Below are 19294 nucleotides of genomic sequence, written 5' to 3' on the forward strand. Positions count from 1 at the left end.
ATAATGACTAATATTTCTGCAGCACATGCCACTTGCCTCTGTTCTAAATGATAAACATACATCATCTCAATTAATCCCCATTACAACCACACACCACAGGGACTCTCATATTCCTATTCTGCAAATGAGGGAACTGAGGCCCAGAGACAGCACACAGATAGGAAGTGGCAAAGCCTAACACAAAGCAGACTGGCTCCAGAAACCACTGTCTTAATTCTTGCTCAATATGGTGTCACCTTTTTGAGAAGGACTCAAAGTATCTGAGTCCAGGTCAAAGGAACTGATTAGCCTCCATGGTCCAGGAGACCATGTGGCCTGTCAGAGGCAAAGGGAGATGGACTGGAGGATCAAAAGAAAAGGGAAGTGGGTTCCCAGAGAGACTATTCTGGAAGCCCAACTGGCTTGTTCCCCCAAAACAAAGGAGAAGGAATGAGGCCCAGGTGGCCCAGATGCCTAATCCAAGGCCTGTGGCTTGGGCTCCATTAGCAATTTCTAGGAAGCAGGGTCTCCCTCTGGGGCCTTCAGCCCTGAAGGCTCCATGGGAGCAATGAAGGGACTCACATGCTGGTGGCTCCCAGTTCCCTAGAGAGAAGCCCTGACTGTATGTTTCTCAAGAGCTAGAACCATGTCATCATCACCATCATCACCATCATCACCATCATTATCACCATCATCACCATCATCATACTTATTATCACAACCACTTATTGAGTCCCTACTGTGTGTTAGCTGCTTCCTGGTTTATCTCATTATTCCTCACACTCGCTCCTCCAGGTGCCTACTGTCCCTATTCTACAGGGGAAGAAACCGGAGATCAGGAAAATCAAGTAACAAGCTCATGTGATTCACCCAAAGCAGCCTGGAGTATGGTTAAGACTGCACAGGCTTCAGAGCCACACAGACAGACCTGAGTCCAAATCCTGGCCCTGCCCTCACCAGCTGTGGGACCTCAAGCAAACAACTTAACCTCTTCTGACAATTTCAATCAGAGATGCCAGAAGCAATTCACCTCAAATGTCAGCTCCAAATGATTGGCGGTGGCTGCCTACAGGGCTCTGTTGGAGAGGATTCTGAGACCACATCTAAACTCCTGGGCCAGGGTGCCGTGATGAGTTACTAACACCTGCCATAAGAAGGGGCCGAAGGCTGGAGTGATGGCACAAGTGTCACAATGATCTAGAGAAACACCACGGCATGTGGAGACAACCATACACATGCACGGTGCATGAACACAGCCAGCAGATTTTTGACTAATGTACCAAAGCAACTGAAAGTCTTTTCAATGTCTGGATACCCAGACATTGGGGAATAAATGGACCTAGATACCTATGTGATCAGGCCACTCAAGATGCCTAGTCTCTTGCTCTCTGTACATCCTCCTGCTCGACCAGTCCCTGCCTCACCTACACCCTACTCACCTGACTGACTTTCCCTCTTAATCATAGAGCCTAATCAGTAAATGTCTACATATTTGCCCCCCGACCCAGCTAGTGATTGTTCTAATCTTTAGATCGGAACACGTCCACCATGATAGCTTATCAAAGGGGCAAAGGAGCAGTGAGAGACACACTCCTCTGATGGTTTCCTTGGTAACCAATGAGCCAACCTGATGTCAAGTCAATTCCCCCATAACTGGCAACTTCCCTCGCCCCCTGGTAGCGAAGCCTGCTACCACGTCCTGCCCGCCGTCTGCCGCACATGGCAGGGTGTCTCTCCAGGACCTTGCTTCAGACGTGTAAGATCCCCCATCCATTAAACCATCGATGTTTATGTCACTGACGCCAGGCTCCTTCCTCCATCTCAAGTCTGGGCAACTACAAGGCTTGCAGACCTGTGGGGAGCAGCCCAGCAATGCCTATACCGTGCCACACAATTAAATTGAGGTGGGGAGGGTATAGCTCAGTGGTAGAGTGCACGCTTAGCATGCACGAGGTCCTGGATTCAATCCCCAGTATCTCCATTAAAATAAATAAATAAACCTAACCCCACCCCCAAAAATAAATAAAAATTGAGATGGATCTTAGATTTATAGCTCAAACCAGAAAGCTCCTAGAAGAAAATCTTTGTGATATGGAGTGAGCAAAGAATTCTTAAGACACAGAAAGCTAGAGACACAAAGTGGGGGGAAAAAATCCATAAATTGGACATCATCAAAATTAAAACTTCTGCTTGTCAAAGACGTTGTTAACACAGGGCACTATAATGAAAAAGAATATGAAGAGGAATATGTATGTGTATAACTGAATCACTATGCTGTACACCAGAAATGAACACAACATTGTAAATCGACTACAATTAAAAAAAAGGGGGGGAGGATATAGCTCAAGTGGTAGAGTGAATGCTTGGCGTGCAAGGGATCCTGGTTCTATCCCTAGTACCTCCTCTAAAAATAAATGTATAAATAAACCTAATTACCTCCCCCCGACAAAAAATTTTTTAAAAAATGATATTGTTAAGACAAAGAATGAACTTGTACCTGGAATATGTAAAGAATGCCGACAGGGAGAAAAACGACCCAATTTTAAAGAGGGAGAAGGGATAAAAGGTTAAGAATGGTCCACGAGCATATGAGAAAGTGTTCCACATCATTAGTCATCAGACAAAATGCAAATTAAAACCACAATGAACTACCCTGCCCTACACGCCCACTCAACTGGCTAAAATTAAATAGACTGACAATGGCAAATGATGGTAAGGATGTGAGGAAGTCAGAGCTCTCATAACATTGCCGATAGGGACATAAAATGGTACAAGCATCTGGCCAGAAGCTTGGTGGTTTCATATAAAGTTAAACATTCACCTCCCCTTTGACCCAGCCATTTCCCTCTAAGTATTTACCTATGAGAAGTGAAAACACACGTCCAAAACAAAACAAAACTTAACATCAGCATATTGAGGGCATTTGGCTATTCGTTATAGCCAAAAATTGGAAACAACCCAAATGTCCCTCAACAGGAGAATAAACAAATTGTGCTAAATTCATACAACAGTGACAAAAAGGAACAAGTACTGATACACCCAACTGCGTGGATGAATCTCACAGATGTTACGCTGAGCTGGACACAATGTGATTCCTTTTTGGGCTTTTTTAAAAAATTGAAATATAGTTGATTTACAATGTTGCATTAGTTTCTAAAAAAAGAATGTGAAAAAGAATATATATACACGTATAACCGCATCACTATGCTGTACACCTGAAACTAACACAACATTGTAAATCAAGTATACTTCAACTTGAAAAAAAAAAGATAAACAAGTTCCCAAGGTATAGCGCAGGGAACTGTATTCAATAGCTTGTAATAACCTATGTGATTCCTTTTACACTAACAGGCACAACTAATTTACAACAACAAAAAAAAAAACATCAGAACACTGGTCGCTTCCTGAGGGGGCGGTTTGGATTGACAAGGAAGAGACATAATGGAACATTCTCGGGGGTCAGAAAGGTCCTATAGCTGAATCAGAGTCTGGGGCTCATGGGTGTATCCATTAATCAAAGTTTATAGTTAAGATTTATGCATTTCAATGTATGTACATTTTTTAAAATCTGCTACACCTAAGGTAAGGGCTAGCTGGCCTTAAAACAATGAATAAAATCAGGGGTAATATATATACGTGCACACACGAGGCGGGTGGTTCATGCAGGTGGTGCACACACAGACATCTCTGGGGCCTCTAAGACTCCAAGGTGCCCCCGGACAGATGCAGACCCAGGTAAGCCCTCTCCCGTCTGCACTGTCCTTGGGCTCCCCTGGCCCCTGGCCTGTATGAAATCAGAGGGCTCCTGGGAAGCAGTTTTCAAAGAGACGGCATCCGGACCAGCGGTGTAAATAGGATCTGTGCGGAGCCCAGAGATAGCTCTCCCCGAGGCGCCAAGAAAGCCAGCAGAACCTTCTGCAATGGTGGTGATGCGGGAATAAATATTTGTCCTAACTCTCCTGCCCCCCGCCAAGGCTTTCTTAAAGAAGGGAAATCAAACCTCCCTGCTGGGTCCTCAGGCCCTTCCTGCCCCTGCCCATCCTTCCCACAAGTGCCTCCTCAACTGGACTATACAGACTCATACAGACTCGGTAGATCTGACAGGAGGATGACCCCCCTTCACTCAACCCTGACAAAGGAGGGTGGTCTCTCTTCTCAGTGAGGACAGAAGACAGCGGATAGGGATTAGGGGCAAAGTAAGAGATAGCATCAGGCCTGGGGATGGAAAGGAAACCCCAGCCCCGCTCCCCCAGACCCAGGAGAGAGTGGCTGTGAGGGCAGGAGGCAGGGACCAGGCACAGTTCTGCACCCCCCCCAAAAAAAGAAAATGAAAATGAAAAAGGTGCAGAGAAGGCTCCTGTGACCTCCACTTTCTTCCCTAGCACCTGGGGACTTTCACACTTGCTGCCCCCATGCTGAGGGTTTCGGAGACACCAGTGAGTGATGGAGAGCAAAGGCCCGGGGTGGGGGGGTGGCAAGGCAGGAACAAGACTTTCTGCTCACACCCCAGGCCTCCTTGTCTTCTTCGGGAAAGGAGGAGGTCTGGGGGGGAAGCGGGGACTGTCCTCAGACCTGCACAAAGAGGGATGGAGAAGGCTGAGAAATTGTCGCCTCCCAGCAGCCCGGGCCGTCTGGTGAGGCTCCAGAGACGAGTGTGACAACTCGGGTCAAGGTCACATCCAGTCCCAGCACCATCACCTTCAGATGAAGTACCCGTGCACTTACTGTGCGCTGGCAAAGAATCAGGAGAGTCAGCCCCAACCCCCTCAAGCCCGAAAGGTTGCTGTATGCTCAGTCCCGGGGGGTCACTCAACCCTCGTGCCTGCCATTAGGGTCCCTTCCAACTCCCCGCCGCCACCGCCTCCCCACGAAACCGTCCTCACAGTTCTCCCCCCCTGAGAAGCCACATGACATACTGCAGCTTGTCACATGCTGAGCCATATGGTTTCTTCTGCTCAGTTAAGGCCCCCTGAAGACAGCAAGGTCTTTGAGGGATGAGGACTGTGGCTTCGGTTTGACCCCACAGGGCCTAGCGCGATGCTGGGCACACCACCCGCCCTCCCTGGTCCTGTTGATCCATTTGGGCATAAAAACCAGATCATTAAAAATGAGGGCCTGGAAACCATCCACTGCATTCCCCGGCAGACAGCCCCAAACCCCTCTCCCAGCCCATCCTGTGCCGTCCACAGTTTGAATTCTGGCTGGGAACTGGGCTCTCGTTCTGCCCATCTGCTCAGCATCTCCTTGGTGGCTTTTTCTCAGTTTCATATAAGCAAGAAAAAAATCCTCTTGAAAATCACAAAGAGGTGGGGGAGGGGGCGTAAAAGCCCAGCGGCAGCAGGCTCGTTGGTGGGAGGCAGGGACCTGGGGCGGAGTTTCTCGGGCTGGAGGCCAGCTTCTGTCCCAGCATCCCTGGTGTGTGGGATGGGATGAGAGCATTTCATCAAAGATGGTTCGGGTCTTAGAACTGAACTTACTCTTTGACTACAGGATGGACATAGTTATCTTCATTGGGACCTTGGGTGAGTCATTTCCCACCTCCTGACCTCCAACTTACCTGGAAAGGAAATGATCATCCATCCTCAACATTTTATGACTCCCAAGCTAATCAATACCAAAGGGGTTCCCTGCCACCCCTGCCCCAAGCCTGCACTGCCAAGGGAACCAGATGAGACTCTCCTCCACTGCCTAGATGCTAGGAGGGCGGAGGGCTGATAGAACTCCGGGGCCAGTGACCCTGGAGAGAGTCCAGCCTCCACCCCTGGTTTCTCAGACTTCCATGTGCAGTAATAACCTGGGGAGGTCCGGAGGTGTCAGCAAAGCAGAGAGGACCTGCTTCACACCCTGGAGAGGACATCACACCTGAGAGCCCAGGTCCGCACAGGTGATCCCAGGTGAGACTGATGGGGAAGGAGGAGGCTTCAGTCAACATCTTGAAGAACACATGTATTCAGGCTTAATTTAGAAAAGTATTACCCGGGGAAAGAGGGTCTGCTGGGACAGAAGATTCAAACAAACCAGAGGAGTGGAAGATAAGTGCTCACTCCTCCAACTTGGATTCCAGTATAGTCCAGACACCATACGGGGACTGGGGGCCCACAGAACAGGGTTCTGCATTTCTAAGAAGCTCCCAAGTGAGGCACGTGCGGCTGGTCTCTTGGCCTCACTTTGAGTAACAAGCATCTAGAAAGGAATCCTGACTGAACTTTTGCTTCACTAAGTCCTACTCCACTCTCAGGGCTCAGCTTGAGAATCACCTCTTCAAAGCCCTCCCAGGGTTAGGTTAGCTCCCACTCCACACGCCTTATTTTGTCCCTGAGCTACACTGTGCTTCTCCTTCAGAACATTCAACACACCTAACTGTCCATCCCTCATTTATGAAATTGTCTTTTCAACTTTTGGCTCCTTAGCTGGACAATAAACTCCAAGAGAACAGGAATCATACTGCCTTGTTACTACCAGGGTCACATAGTCAGCACCTGTAGTAGAAAGCTTTTGATCTTGCCTGCTCTGCATCCATTCCCTCTTCTCAGTGTAGCCCCTCGCATTTTCCTTTAAGGAGCCTCCCCGCCCCCCATTCTCAGTTCTTACAGTTTAGATGGTGGGCAGGAGAGCCTTCCATCTCTTTCTGGTTGCAATGATTGGTTCAGAGAGAGCCATGTGACCTAAGCCAGGCCAATGAGCTTCCTCCCTAGGACTTCTGGTAGAAATCCTGGGAAAAAAAGAAACTCTTCTTTCCACTGGAGGTACTTAGAAAGTAAGAGCTGCTGTCAGCGTCTGTCATCACAGAGCCAGAGCTTGACAAAGAATGAAACGCAGGAGAGAGATGGCAAGAGACGAAGTTCTAATGCAGCCATGCCTAGAGTCTATATTTGCCCAAAGGCAATACATTTCCTTTTGTGCTTAAGCCAAAGTGAGCTATGTTTCTGTCACTTGCCACCAAGGGTCTTGACTAAAACAACATTCAAATAAATATTGGGTATTGGATAAACTAGTGAATGTTACCAAAACAAGAAGCAGACTAACAGATATAGAGGACTAAATAGTGGTTACAAGTGTGGTCAGGGGAGGGGCAATGAAGGGGTAGGGAATTAAGAGGTACAAACGATTATGTATAAAATAAGCTATACGGTTATTTTGTACAGCACAGGGAATACAGTCAATATTTTATAATAACTATAAATGGAGTATAAACTTTAAAACTGTGAATCACTATATCGTTCACCTGTAACTTACATAAAATTGTACATCAACTATACTTCAATTTTTAAAGTTGAGTGCTGAATAAATTAAATGAGTATCTACATAAAACCTGCCAGGGGAACTCAGTGACCCTTCCTTGGAGACTTTCAGAATCCTCCCTGCAAACTCCTGCCACCCATGAGAATAGAGACAAGCACCCCACACCCAGCTCTGCAGACCCAGGGGCTGAACCCCAGAATGCTTCAGCAGCGCCCTGTGCAGACAAGCCACCCCAGCTCTGGCTCCGATGCCAGCACTGCGACTAGGGTGATGACAGCGGTCTGGCTTTCAATGTGCCTGGGTACCCCACCCACTCCCGAATTCCTAATCCATCCAGGACAGGCTCTGGCCGCCGTCCCGTGATTATCCCTCAGTGCATACCGCACAGCCCTGTGCGTGGTGGGCACTTGATACAGGATGATGATGGGAAGACGCTTTTTGTCGACTTCCTTTGAGGGTATCCTTTTGCAACAGATTAGGTCAGGGAAGAGGGGGTGCAACAGGGACTAGCAGGAAAGAGATGCCTAATTATTTCCCTGTGAGTCACCTCGTAGCAGAGCTCCAGGACAGAGATGGCACCTGGCCTAGATGTCCCCTCAGATGACTCAGGAGGCAGGTGACTTCTTCAGAGCTAGTCCTCACCTGGCAAAGTGTGAGGGAAGGAGGGAGGGAGGTTCACTGCTGCCTAGGCAGGAATCCTGGCTGAGCCAAAGTCCTCCCCGAGGGCCAGCCCAGGCCCACATGGCCTCCCCGCCAGGGAGACTGAAAGGTGAAGGGGGAGCGCTCAGCGGGGTAAGGTGGGGCGAGGATGCAGCGCCCTCAGGGCCCTGGGATGTAGTCTATATGAATTAAGTGCTAACAGGAAAAGAAGTACTGGCCCCCTAGAAGCTCCAAGGCAACACTCTCATGGGGACCGAGGTGACAGGGCCAGCTCAGGAGGGCCAGTCAGAGGCATTCAGACCAGCATGCAAGTGCCATTCAAGTCCCCAGAGGGTCCCAGCCCACAGGACCCCTCCTTCCCCACCCCCTCGTCCCCAGGCAGCCTTTCTGGGCAGTGGCCCCTTAAGGCACCGGGCTGCATTCTACGTCTCCCCCACTCACTCCGGCCTGGGCCCCTCATTCTGGAACCCACAGCTCCACAAGGCCTCTTGCTAATCACCAAGCATCCTGCCCACCCCATTCAGCCCCCATCTATTTCCTCGCTGCCCCTGACACCCCTGAGTCTCACAGTCACACTTTCCTCCCACACTGCTAATCTCAAGTGGACGCTGCCTCCAGAGGTGTGGGGACACTCCACGGCCTTCACGGGGACAGAAGCAGCTGGGCCTCGGGCCAGAGCGATGGCACTTTCCTCGCCCACTTCCCCTCCCCACTCACCAACCCGAAGCCTCTTACCTTCATGGTGGGAGGCGCGGTGAGAGGAGGCGACAGCGGCCGGTCTGGGAGGGTCACATCCGAGCTGTTGGCCAGCTCCTGCTTCCTGTGAGGAGGCCACAGAACACACAGAAGAGGTGAGTGGGGGCCCGCCTGCGCCTTCCCCTCTCTCCTCCAATAGCAGCTGGGCCCGGGGACAGAGGCTAACACACACTGCAGAGAATAGGGCCAGTGCATTTCTTTGCTGGGATGCGCTAAAATCTAAGTCAGGGCTGCTCCCAGTGTGGTCCCGGCATCAGCAGCATCGGCTTCACCTGGGAGCTTGTTAGAAATGCACATTCTCAGGTGATGGGGCCCTGGAATCTGTGTTTTAACCATCTCTCTGGTGACTGTAATGCATGCTGAAGTCTGAGATCCATGGGTCTAAAGAGATAGGAGATACAGGACTGGGTGGGAGAAAAAGGGGAGAGGGGTGAACGTTTCCGATGAGTCCTCCCTGGGACCCCTTTGTCCCTAAACATACACACACACACACACACCCTGGCCAGGGACCCCTTTGTCCCTAAACACACACACACACACACACACACACACCCTGGCCAGACAGCTGAATTTGGGAGGACAGGGCTGCCTGCTGTGTGAGCTGCAGGTAAAACTTATTTTAGTCCATGTGGGCTAGGGCCGTGGAGAGGCAGCTAAACAGAGTTGTCACCATGACAACATGACTGCGACAAGTCCACCGCTCTCACACAGTCCCCACTTTCCATCTGGCCCTTGCTGGTGACCATGGAGTGCTAGTTTACAGTCCGATCACCAGGAAGAATGTTTGCAGTGGATAAGCCTTTGGAGTGATGGTTACGCAACACAGCCAGCCAGGCAGAACCTAGGGGAGTCCCTGGATGAGGGACTCTGGTGTCCTGGATGTGCCCTGCCTATATGCTGGGACAGGAGGGAGAGACGAGGATAACAGTATTAAGAGCCTAAGAAAACTGGGCTGATCCACAAAGCCCCAAATTTTGCAAATGTTTCCTTCCCCAGAATCCCACCCTGAAGCAGCCAAGAGAGTCAGCCCCCTACCTGATCCTACTTAAATAACCAAAGGACCCCCACTGTCGCCTGGAGAGAATGCTTCCGTACTTCATTCCAGCCCATATCCTGCCAACGGGAGTGACAGCTCCAACCCCAAACCCTTTTCATGAGAGAAAGAGACCAGCCCTTCATCTTTCCAGAGGAAACCCCGGCCTAGGGGGCCCAGACACCACCCCAGCCTGGCTCCCCTCCACCCAGGCAGGCCCAGGCTAAGAGAAATCAGGCTAGGCTTCGCAGGGCTGTCTACCCTGGCACAACCCCTGCCTGCCCCTGCAGCCCGTCCTTCAGCTGGGGAGGCCGAACGAACATCTGGCTTGGCAGATGAGCTACGTGACCCCATTAACTTCAACCCTGCCAATTCCCCTTCCTGCTCCTCCACCTGCCTTCCTCCTCCTTTCTTCCTGGGCCTTGGTCTCACTGATGACTGGAGAGTAGAGTTCATAGGGTTCCCTCCCTCCCGATCCAGACGTAATTAGTGCAAGAACCAAAGGGCCACAGCTCAACCCCGTGCCTGTGCACACTCACACGCTTACTCACAAAGGAAAGGATGCAGCTCCTCTACCTCTCAGTCAAAGCCATCAGCCTCCCCTCCTGGTTGTGGCCTTGAACGTTACCATTGTGGGGTCCAGCCCGGCTGCTCTGGCCCTCACCTGCCTGTGGACCCCACAGAGCTGGGTCCAGGACAAGCTTGCCCCACTGACCATGCTGGCCTCTCCAAGCAATCACTGCCCCTCCTCAATGGGCCTGCACCCCTGAGAGCCATGGCGGGGGAAAGGGAAGGCAGGAAGGATGCTCAGGGATAGAGAGCATCGCCCTCAGGTCCCCCAAGGTGAGAAGGGACAGGGCAGCTCCCCACTGGGACTGGGAGCGTGGAAAGGAAAACCATGTGGGGAGAGCGAAGGAGTCAAGCCCCCCCCCGCCCCCCCAGAGACTACTGGACTACTGTGAGTTAGCCAAGGGTCTCTGGCTTTCTCCCCTGGGGGTGGCTTGTGGGCAAACTTGACCGACAGTGGCAATGCTGACCTGTTTGGTGTTTGGTTTTTAATTGAAGTATAGTTGACGTACAATGTTGTGGTAGTTTCTGGTGTATGGCACCAGCAGGTGCCTGTTATGGGTTGAATTGTGAACCCCCTTAAAGATATGCAAAAAGTCCTAACCTCTGTTACCAGTGAATATGACCTTGTTTGGAAATAGGGTCTCTGCAGATGTAATCAAGTTAACGTGAGGTCATTAGGGTGACCCCTTAATTCAATATGACTAGTGTCCTTATAAGAGGAAAGGTGGCCATGGGAAGGCACACAAGGAGATGCGACAACAAGGACAGAGACTGGAGGGATGCAGCTGGAATGCCAAGACACGCCAAGGATTGGTGGCCACCACCAGGAGCTACAAGAGGCAGGCAGGGCTTCTTCCCTGGAGCCTTCTGGAGGAGCATGGCCCTGCTGAGACCTCAGTTTTGGGCTTCTAACCTCCAGAACTGAGACAATAAATGTCTGCTGTTTTAAGCTGCCTGGTTTGTGGTACTCGGTCAGGGCAGCCCTAGGAACCAAATACACCATCCAAGGCCCACATTCCAGCCTTGGCTTTGTAACTGGAGGACCCAAAACAAAAAGGATGATCCCTGCTTCAGCCTCACTACCCGTGCTATGGTCAGCTGGGCTCAGACTCGTCCTGCCCCAGCCCTCGCAACCAGTAACATTTGCATGTGAGCCACCCTCCCAAGGACAGCCAGGTCTGGCCTGGCCTGGCCACCAGCTGGCACTGAGATAAGACAGGGTAAGAACACGGTGCTCGATGCAATCCCAGCCCTTTCTCAGGCAAACATATCACACATACTGAGTGGTGAAGTGACATGATTATATCAAGACACAACCTTGAATCTGCTCTAATTTATTACAAAAAAAAGGTAAATTATCAGCAGAGGTAGCATCCTTACTATTATCTGTAATAACTTTCCTGTAACCCACAGTAATCTTAACACGTCTCATGGCACTGAGGTTGAAAACTGCCTCTCCAACCAAGTCAGCTCAGACAGCTCCAAGGATGCAGGGTCCCAGACAAGAGGAGGGGTTGGTGATGGAGGCAAAGGAGGGGAGGCGGAAGATTAAACACTCAGCTAAAAGAGAAAGGCGGTAATAAGAGCAGGTGTGAATGGGCAGGTCAGGAGAGCCCCCAGCCCCCAGGGGTCCTGCAGGTGCTCCCTACTCCGCACACCCCTGCCGCAGAGCCACATGGCACTGCTGTTCTGTCTCTGGGGTTCTTCCCCCAGGTGGGAGGGCTCAGGGAGGCTGGGACAGGTCCTAGCCGGCTTCAGCCAAACCCAGATCTCAGGAGGAAATGATCAAAGAGCCAGGAGTGAAAGCTGAGAAACCAAGGGAATGATTCACCCAGATAGAACTGTTCACAGGGAACTTGGAGGACTCCCTGGGCCAGGGACCCAATTACAGCACCCAGGCTCCCAGAGTCCTCACCTCCAGCCTCCAATGTCTGCCCCAGACCATTCGAGGTCACAGCAGCCATCATCTCTCCCACATTCCTATGAAAGTGACCTACATTAAGAATCAAGAGATTCCTGGGTTCAAATTTGGCTCTACCTGCTACCCTGCTGTGTGACCTTGGTTAAGTTACTCCACCTCTCTGTGTCTCAGTTCCTTCCTCTGCAAAGATGGGGGTTATAATATTTTGAGGAATTAAATATGATGGCTATGAAATAAAACATAAAGTCCTATACAAATGTAGACCATTATTATTGTATCTCATAAAATAGTGATCAGGTTTCCAAGTGGAAAGAGAGAAGCAAGGGTCTAGGGCTATTTCAAATGTCTTTGAAAACATTTCTGGCAACTCAAATAAGCACATGTTCTAGCCCAAGGATCTACTATCAGGATCATAATGATTGGTTAATTATCAACAACGGGAAAAATCCCCTGTATCAGCAGATGGCTCTGGGTCCAGGTTTAAGCCCTCCCTCTGGCACAGAGTTTCTCCCAAACCTACACACCCCAACTTGTTGACATCTCCCACTGCACCAGCTCCCCAGCCACCCTGCCACACTCAACCCTGCTTTCTCTTCTTTCCAAGCAGCCACGGTAGAGAAATGCAGAGAGTTGGTCACTACAAAGAGCTACCCCCCAAAAATCAAACCAAAAGGAATGAGACGCATCATCACAATAGGTGGAAATAACCCAAGTGTCCATCGATTGATGGATGAAAAACCAAAATGTGGTCCCTCCACACAATGGAATATTATTCAGCCATAAAAAGGAACGAAAGGACTGACATGCTACAACAGGGATGACCTCAAAAACATGCCAAGTGAGAGAAGCCAGAGACAAAAGGCCACATACTGTGTAATTCCATTTATGGAATCTGGAAATGTCCAGAATAGGCAAACCAGAGGCAAAGTAGATTAGTGGTTGCTGGGGGCCGGGGGCAGAGGGGAAGGAATAGGGAGTGACTGCTCATGGGTACAGAGTTTCTTTCTGAGGTGGTGAAAATGTTCTGGAAAGTATGCAGTGGTGAGGGTTACACAACTTTGTGAATATACTAAAAACCAGTGAATTATATATGCTTTGAAAGGGTGAATTTTATGGTATGTCAACCCATCTCAATTTTTTTTAGAAAGAGATAAGGAAAAAGGGGCTGGACGGGCTCCATTTCTGTCACTTCTGCTGCTTAAGTTCTTCCCTGGCTGCCCCTTGGTGCCCCCAGGGCCCGGCGCTGTGTGCTGGGTCTTGCTTTCTGGCAATCCTGAAGATGCTGAGCATGAGGGGGAGGGTATAGCTCCACTGGGAGAGCGTGTGCTTAGCATGCACAGGGTCCTGGGTTCCATCCCCAGTACTGCCTTCAAAAAAGTAAAGAAAGAAATAAACCTAATTATCCTCCCCCCGCCCCAAAAGAAGCTGAGTACAGTTTCCTGACTAGTCTCACCCACTGAAAGCAATGCCTTTCTCCCCCATCCCAGCTCTCTGTAGCACTGAGCACAGTACTTAAGAACTTGGAGAGAGCCCAGAGTTCTAAGTTTTCACATGTCCATATCCTACATAACCAACTAGATCATAAACACAAAATAAAATTTAAAAGCTTCCAGAGACATCATCCTAAGAAACAGACACAAGGGGAGGAGAACGGAATCAGAAGCCAGGACTGGCTCCTATGAGCTCTCACCCTGATTAGCTGGACCCTCAGAGTCTTAGCATCGCTGCTTTCGCCTCTACAGAATAGGCCGGCCAACTCCCACCTCCTGTTCCCTGCACCAGACTCAGAAAATTGCGCTCAACTCCACACTATGACTGGAGTCTTAGTTTTCATCACAGAAAAATTGTGTGGTCACTGGGCAAGCCAGGTCACAAGGAAGGGCAAGCAGGGACTGGGCTGGGTGTGGGCTGGGGGGGTCCACCTCAAGAGGCATCTGGCTTGCTGTCGACAGAGACCCAAGGCCAGCGTCACGTTCACGGAGCCCTCATTCTAGCAGCCAGCAGCATTAGGGCAACCCCGTGGTTGGAAAACAGGTTCGAGAAGTTCTGTCCATCGTGACAGGACAGCCTGGCAGATGCTGGAGGAGAGGGCCAGGCTCCAGCCTCGAGGAAGGCAAGCAGGCAGTGTGTACAGTGGATCAAAAGCCGTGGTGTTAATGGTCCAACAGGCATGGATTTGAATTCTAGCACCACCCCTGATTAGCTATGTGACCCTGGCCAGGTGGCCTCTCTGCCCCTCAGCCTCCTCATCTGTAAGATGGTACAGTAATCCTCACCTCACTGGGTGGTGTGAATAAGGCCTACAAAGCACTTAGCACAGTGACGGGTCATGGCAAAAACACACTGCCCAGCTGCCACTGTCGTTGCCAAGGCTGTCGTCAGGTGAGCTGGAAGGAGTGGGCATGGTGGAGGGGGTGTCAAGGCAGAAAGCCAACCAGAGGGCCGAGAGGAGGCAAAGGCATCAACGCTGGGGGAATGTGGGTGCCCACATACTTTGGACAGGAAGGTCCAATCACTGTGTGTGGGCCTCCAGGTCCTGGGTTTGTGCAAATGGTTTGATTCCAAGCCCCAAGGGGACAAGACACAGAGGTGAGGATGTTAATGTCCGTGCTGGGCTGGGGCCAGTGAGGATGAGGAGAAGGATGTCAGACCGGCCAAGTGGGCAGAGAGTGGAGGGAGGGAAGGCGGCACAGGATTCAGGAATGAAAGGCTCCAACAGATGGAAGGACTGAGTCCCGGTCCCCCTTAGAGAGCCCCTTGGGAAGGAACAGGTGTTCCTCACCTGTCAGCAACTGGCAGGGCTGGCTTTGGTGACACATCCCACCCCTGAGCACACTCTAAGAGGACCTGGGAGATTCCAGGCACAACTCTGAACCTTTGAGGATTGAAAACTCCCCAAGGAATGCAACCCCCACCCCACCCCACCAAGTCTACCCAATCTCAGGGTTCATGGATGCAGAGACCAGCAGCCCCAGGAGAAACCAGTAGAAGCCACCCCAACACCCTAATCACGGTCACAAGGACACCGAGGCCTGAAGAGGCAGAGGGAGATGCTCAAACCCCACAGGAAGCCTCTCTCCTGTTCTCCTGAGAAGAGGCACAGTTCCCCAGTCACCTTGGCACAAGCATGCAGGGAGTGGGCCCGTCACGTCTCAGGAAGAACGCAAGGAAGCACAGCTGGTTTATGGACAAATGTTTATAAAGCATGAGCGCCAGGGCCCTGTGTGAGGGGGGAGGCGGGGCAGGGCCCCAGGGCTCTATGGGGTCCCCTGGAGCGGTGCGCTGACGGCCAGGGCCAGGGCTCTGCAGGGGGTGTGCCCAGTGTGACTGTGACGCAGGCCCAAGCACAGGACCAAGGGCAGGCCTGGGCGATGCTCCGTGCCTACAGCTGCAAAGATCATGCTGGCTTCTCTCTGGATGCGCCAGGGAGGATGGCACTGCATAACCCTGCAGGACCCCGAATCCCTACACTGTGCCAGGGGCAGCAGAAAGGGCAGGAGCCAAAAGGAGCAGGTTACGACAGGGCAAACCAGCCGTGAGAACCAGCTGTGGCCCCCGGTCGGGGGTGATAGGGCCTCCCCCTGCATTACATCTCATTGCTGATGGACCACCCCACCCACACAGGCAAACCGCCACACTCCTGGGAAAACAAGCCTTTACCAAACAGACGAGCTTTAGAACTGACTGATGCCATTGGGTTCATGTGTGAGTAAGCAGAGACTCAGAGGGGTTCCATGTGGGCCTGTGGGTCACAGAGTCAGAAGACTGGAGAGTTGGGCCTCAACCCCAAGATCTCTGACTCCAATTCCATGGCTCCTTCCCACGACAGTGGGAGAGCCAGCACCCCCAGCCCGTGCGCCAGGAGAATCTGAAAAGAGGCTGCGGGCTGGGACCTTCCCCTATGCTTTAAGCTCGAGCTCTTCAAGACCAAGGACGGACTGTGTGTCTTAGTGTGGGCGGTGATGTCTGTATTATTTACAAGCATCTGAGAAGACAATCCGGCAGGAGAAGTGAAAATGCAAAGACGCCCACTGAAAGACCCATGTGCCAAACATTCGCTGTGGGTTATGGGCTAAAACAGATACAGGACAAAGCACCGTGGGGACCCAGGGAAGAAGGGGCCAGGTCTCCTCGGGAGATCAGCTAAGGCAACCAAGGAGGTGAAAACTCAGCCAGACCTGGAGGGAAAGGCCAGCAACATCTGAGAGAGAAGGAGGAAGGGAAAGGCACAGAACAGGGGCACAGAGGAGCGAGAGCAAGGAGCACTATGTGTACATGGAGGAAACATACACCTAGCACCTTGCAAGCCCTCAAGAAGGAAAAGTGGAAACTAGCCAGCAGTGCTCAGGGTGTACTAGGTACTGTCGGAAGTAACTCACAGAGCCTCTCACATTTAATACTCCCAACAACCCTTTGCAGCAAATGTAATTAACCCACTTCACAAATGAGGAAACGGAGGCTCAGAGAGGTTAAGTTACTTGCTCAAGTTCCCACAGTTGGAAAGCGGCAGAGCAAAGCTTGGACCCAGGCGGTCTGGCTCCATAGCCCACGATGCTAACCACTGTGCCACCCACCTGGGGGGATGGGGCAGGGGGTGGGGGAAACTAGAGCCTGCTTGGGAAAAGCATCCACATCGCACTGTCCCAGAGTGAGGGGCACGCTTCCCTGCTGGCACTGAGGTGATCTGGGGTGCTCGTTATTGCAATAGTTATTTATTGATCTTTTACGGTGACCTTCTACGTATGGCAGGCCCCGCTAGTCTTCCTTTTATGGTAAGGACATAACAATGCCTCTTAAAACAAGTTCATTCAAGCTTTAAAACTTCAGCCAGAAGGGTGGGAATAGCTCAGTGGTAGAGCACATGCTTAATATGCACAAGGTCCTGGGTTCAATTCTCAGTACCTCCATTAAAGAAAAAAAGTTTAAAAAAATAAAAATTATTTTTTAAATGTCCAGTCTTGCTCATAATAAGCAAAAAGAAAAAAAGAAAAAGAAAAGAAAAATTTTAATTAAAAAAATAAAAATTCATTCAGTTAAGTAACAGAGACATGTGTCACACAGACATGACAGAAGCAGTGAAGGTGGTCTGCAGAAACAGGCACCAGCGTGCTGAACTCTGTCTCGTGGGCAAAGGGTTGCACAGACAGGGAAGGCAGGTGGCTGACCTACAGGGCTTTGCTGGAAGGCTCCAGGCGGCAGAGGACACAGGGACTGGAAGGGGAGGGGCACAGGGAGGAACGGCACCGGAGGGGCTCTGCTCTGCCACAGAAATGAAATGAAAGGGTCAAATCCATCAGGCATTTCAGAGGCAAAATTAAGAGTATTTGGTACCGAGAGAAAAAGAGGAAGAGAGCCAAAGACGTGAAAAGACTTGGGTTTCAGCAAACTGAGTGATGCTTCAACCACGACACAGACAGGAGAACTGCGTTTGCAGCGGCAGATGATAAAGCATCTGTTCTGGATGTGCTGCCGCTTAGGAGCCCCAAGTGGGATCAGAAAAGAACTGCAGCCTAAACAGAGAGACAGGTGTAAGGAGAGCAGAGGCCACGGGAGGAGAGGGGGGCCCCCAGGGAGAACGGGTAGGGCTGACAAAGCAAAAAGGAACAGGAGCCCTCAGCGGGGCAGGAAAAGGGAGGTGAGAGGGAGGACCACGCCCGATGGAATGGAGTATGGAGGCTGAGGACCAGGCGAGCGCCAAGGAAGTGATGGTGGGCAAGTCACCCCATAGTACAGGAGGCTCCATTTCCTGAGCGCTTAGAAAATAACCTACGTTCATGTGATATCCAGCCCCTAATGCACTGCATCACCTGAAAGCTGCTGAGTGAGCAGCTTCCCTCACGTGGTCAGCAGTTCTGCTTGGCACTGCCCAGCCTCAACTGAGGGAGCTACATCATGGTCAGAGCAAAGGCGGCCAGCTCACAAGGTCAAGGCCCCAGAAAGCTTCAGAATCAAAATCATAAAACCGTGGAGTCGCAAAGACACAGAATATCAGCATTTTCCCAGCCTGTATTTCCTGACCTGGATGGCAAGGATACAGGCGCTAATTTCATGATTCAGTCTGGATGCAGGACATGGACCACGATAAATAATAACTTTAAGTTCTCTCACACTTCCTTTAGGAGAGGTGGATAGAAACATGGATATGGATGTAGAGATAGAGACAGAGGTAGTCTTAAGCCTGTTGAGATTTTAAGATGAACATATCAGACTGCTCATATGCATTTATTTTGCTTCTTCTAAATAAGAATATTATTCAACCCTTAAAATAACAGTTGTTGTTTTTTTTTAAGGTAAAACACAAATTGGGAACTGATAAGAGCAAATGCAACAGAAGAGGAAAATTCAGCCTACAAGAGATTTCAGGTGCCTGGAAGAAGGACCAGGGATGGATGACCTGAGGGAGTGTGTGATACTTAAGACACTAGGCCTTTGGACCCCACTTGCCACCCTAACCTTTCACTTCCTCACCAGCCACATGACCTCCCCAGGCCCCACCACTAGGAGAAACTGAACCATCCCTGAGAAAAGACAACATACAGTTTCCTCCAACGGGAAGGGCAGCTTACTACCCAATCACCCTGCATGGGAGCCCCTAGGTGGCACGCCACCCCAAGTACATGGGCTCCCAACCCACTTCCAGGGCCTCACTCAATGGCCAGGCATTTGAGGAAAGCCTCCAACATAAATGAGAGGCATCAAAATAAACAAGAGGAACCTGAAGGAAACAGATGATGCAAGGAACCAAAGGAAACTTCAAGACATACTATAAAGTAATAGCCTCAGATATAAGACAAGATTTTATATGCATGACACAAGGAGAGAATGCTATAAAAGTGGAATGATCAGGAAAGAAAGCGATCTTAGGAAACAGAAATATGACTGCCAGGCTAAGCTGAGGAAGTCCCCCCAAAAGTAGAACAAAAAGGCAAAAACATGGAAAATGAAAGAGAAAAGATAAAAACATCAGAAGATCCAATCTTTGACCAATAGTTTCCAGAAAGAGGTAACAAAGAAGAGAGTGAGGAGTGAGGGCAGCTGGTCCCCAAGCTGGCCTCCAGACGAGCATACCTCTCAGTACTGATGCACTTGTACCCTCCCTGCTGCCGCTAGGAATCCAGGCTGGCCCTGTGACT

General features: G+C 50.7%; 1 protein-coding gene across 7 annotated transcripts in view; it reads right to left on the reverse strand.

The window, feature by feature from the left end:
• The window catches only part of RAP1GAP2 (RAP1 GTPase activating protein 2), a 167535-nt gene that overhangs the window by 75715 nt on the left and 72526 nt on the right, over window positions 1-19294 (reverse strand). For 5 of the 7 annotated variants that reach the window (XM_072939016.1, XM_006219061.4, XM_072939015.1 and 2 more), the window contains one exon: window positions 8617-8701. In XM_072939016.1, coding sequence (XP_072795117.1) covers window positions 8617-8701 — 85 coding nt within the window. Of the gene's footprint in view, window positions 1-7768; window positions 7822-8616; window positions 8702-13851; window positions 13922-19294 lie in introns of those variants that run through there. The other 2 variants (XM_072939018.1, XM_072939019.1) reach the window with 2 other exon arrangements.

This window comes from Vicugna pacos, chromosome 16 (assembly GCF_048564905.1).
Source record: "Vicugna pacos chromosome 16, VicPac4, whole genome shotgun sequence".
Classification (NCBI taxonomy): domain Eukaryota; kingdom Metazoa; phylum Chordata; class Mammalia; order Artiodactyla; family Camelidae; genus Vicugna; species Vicugna pacos.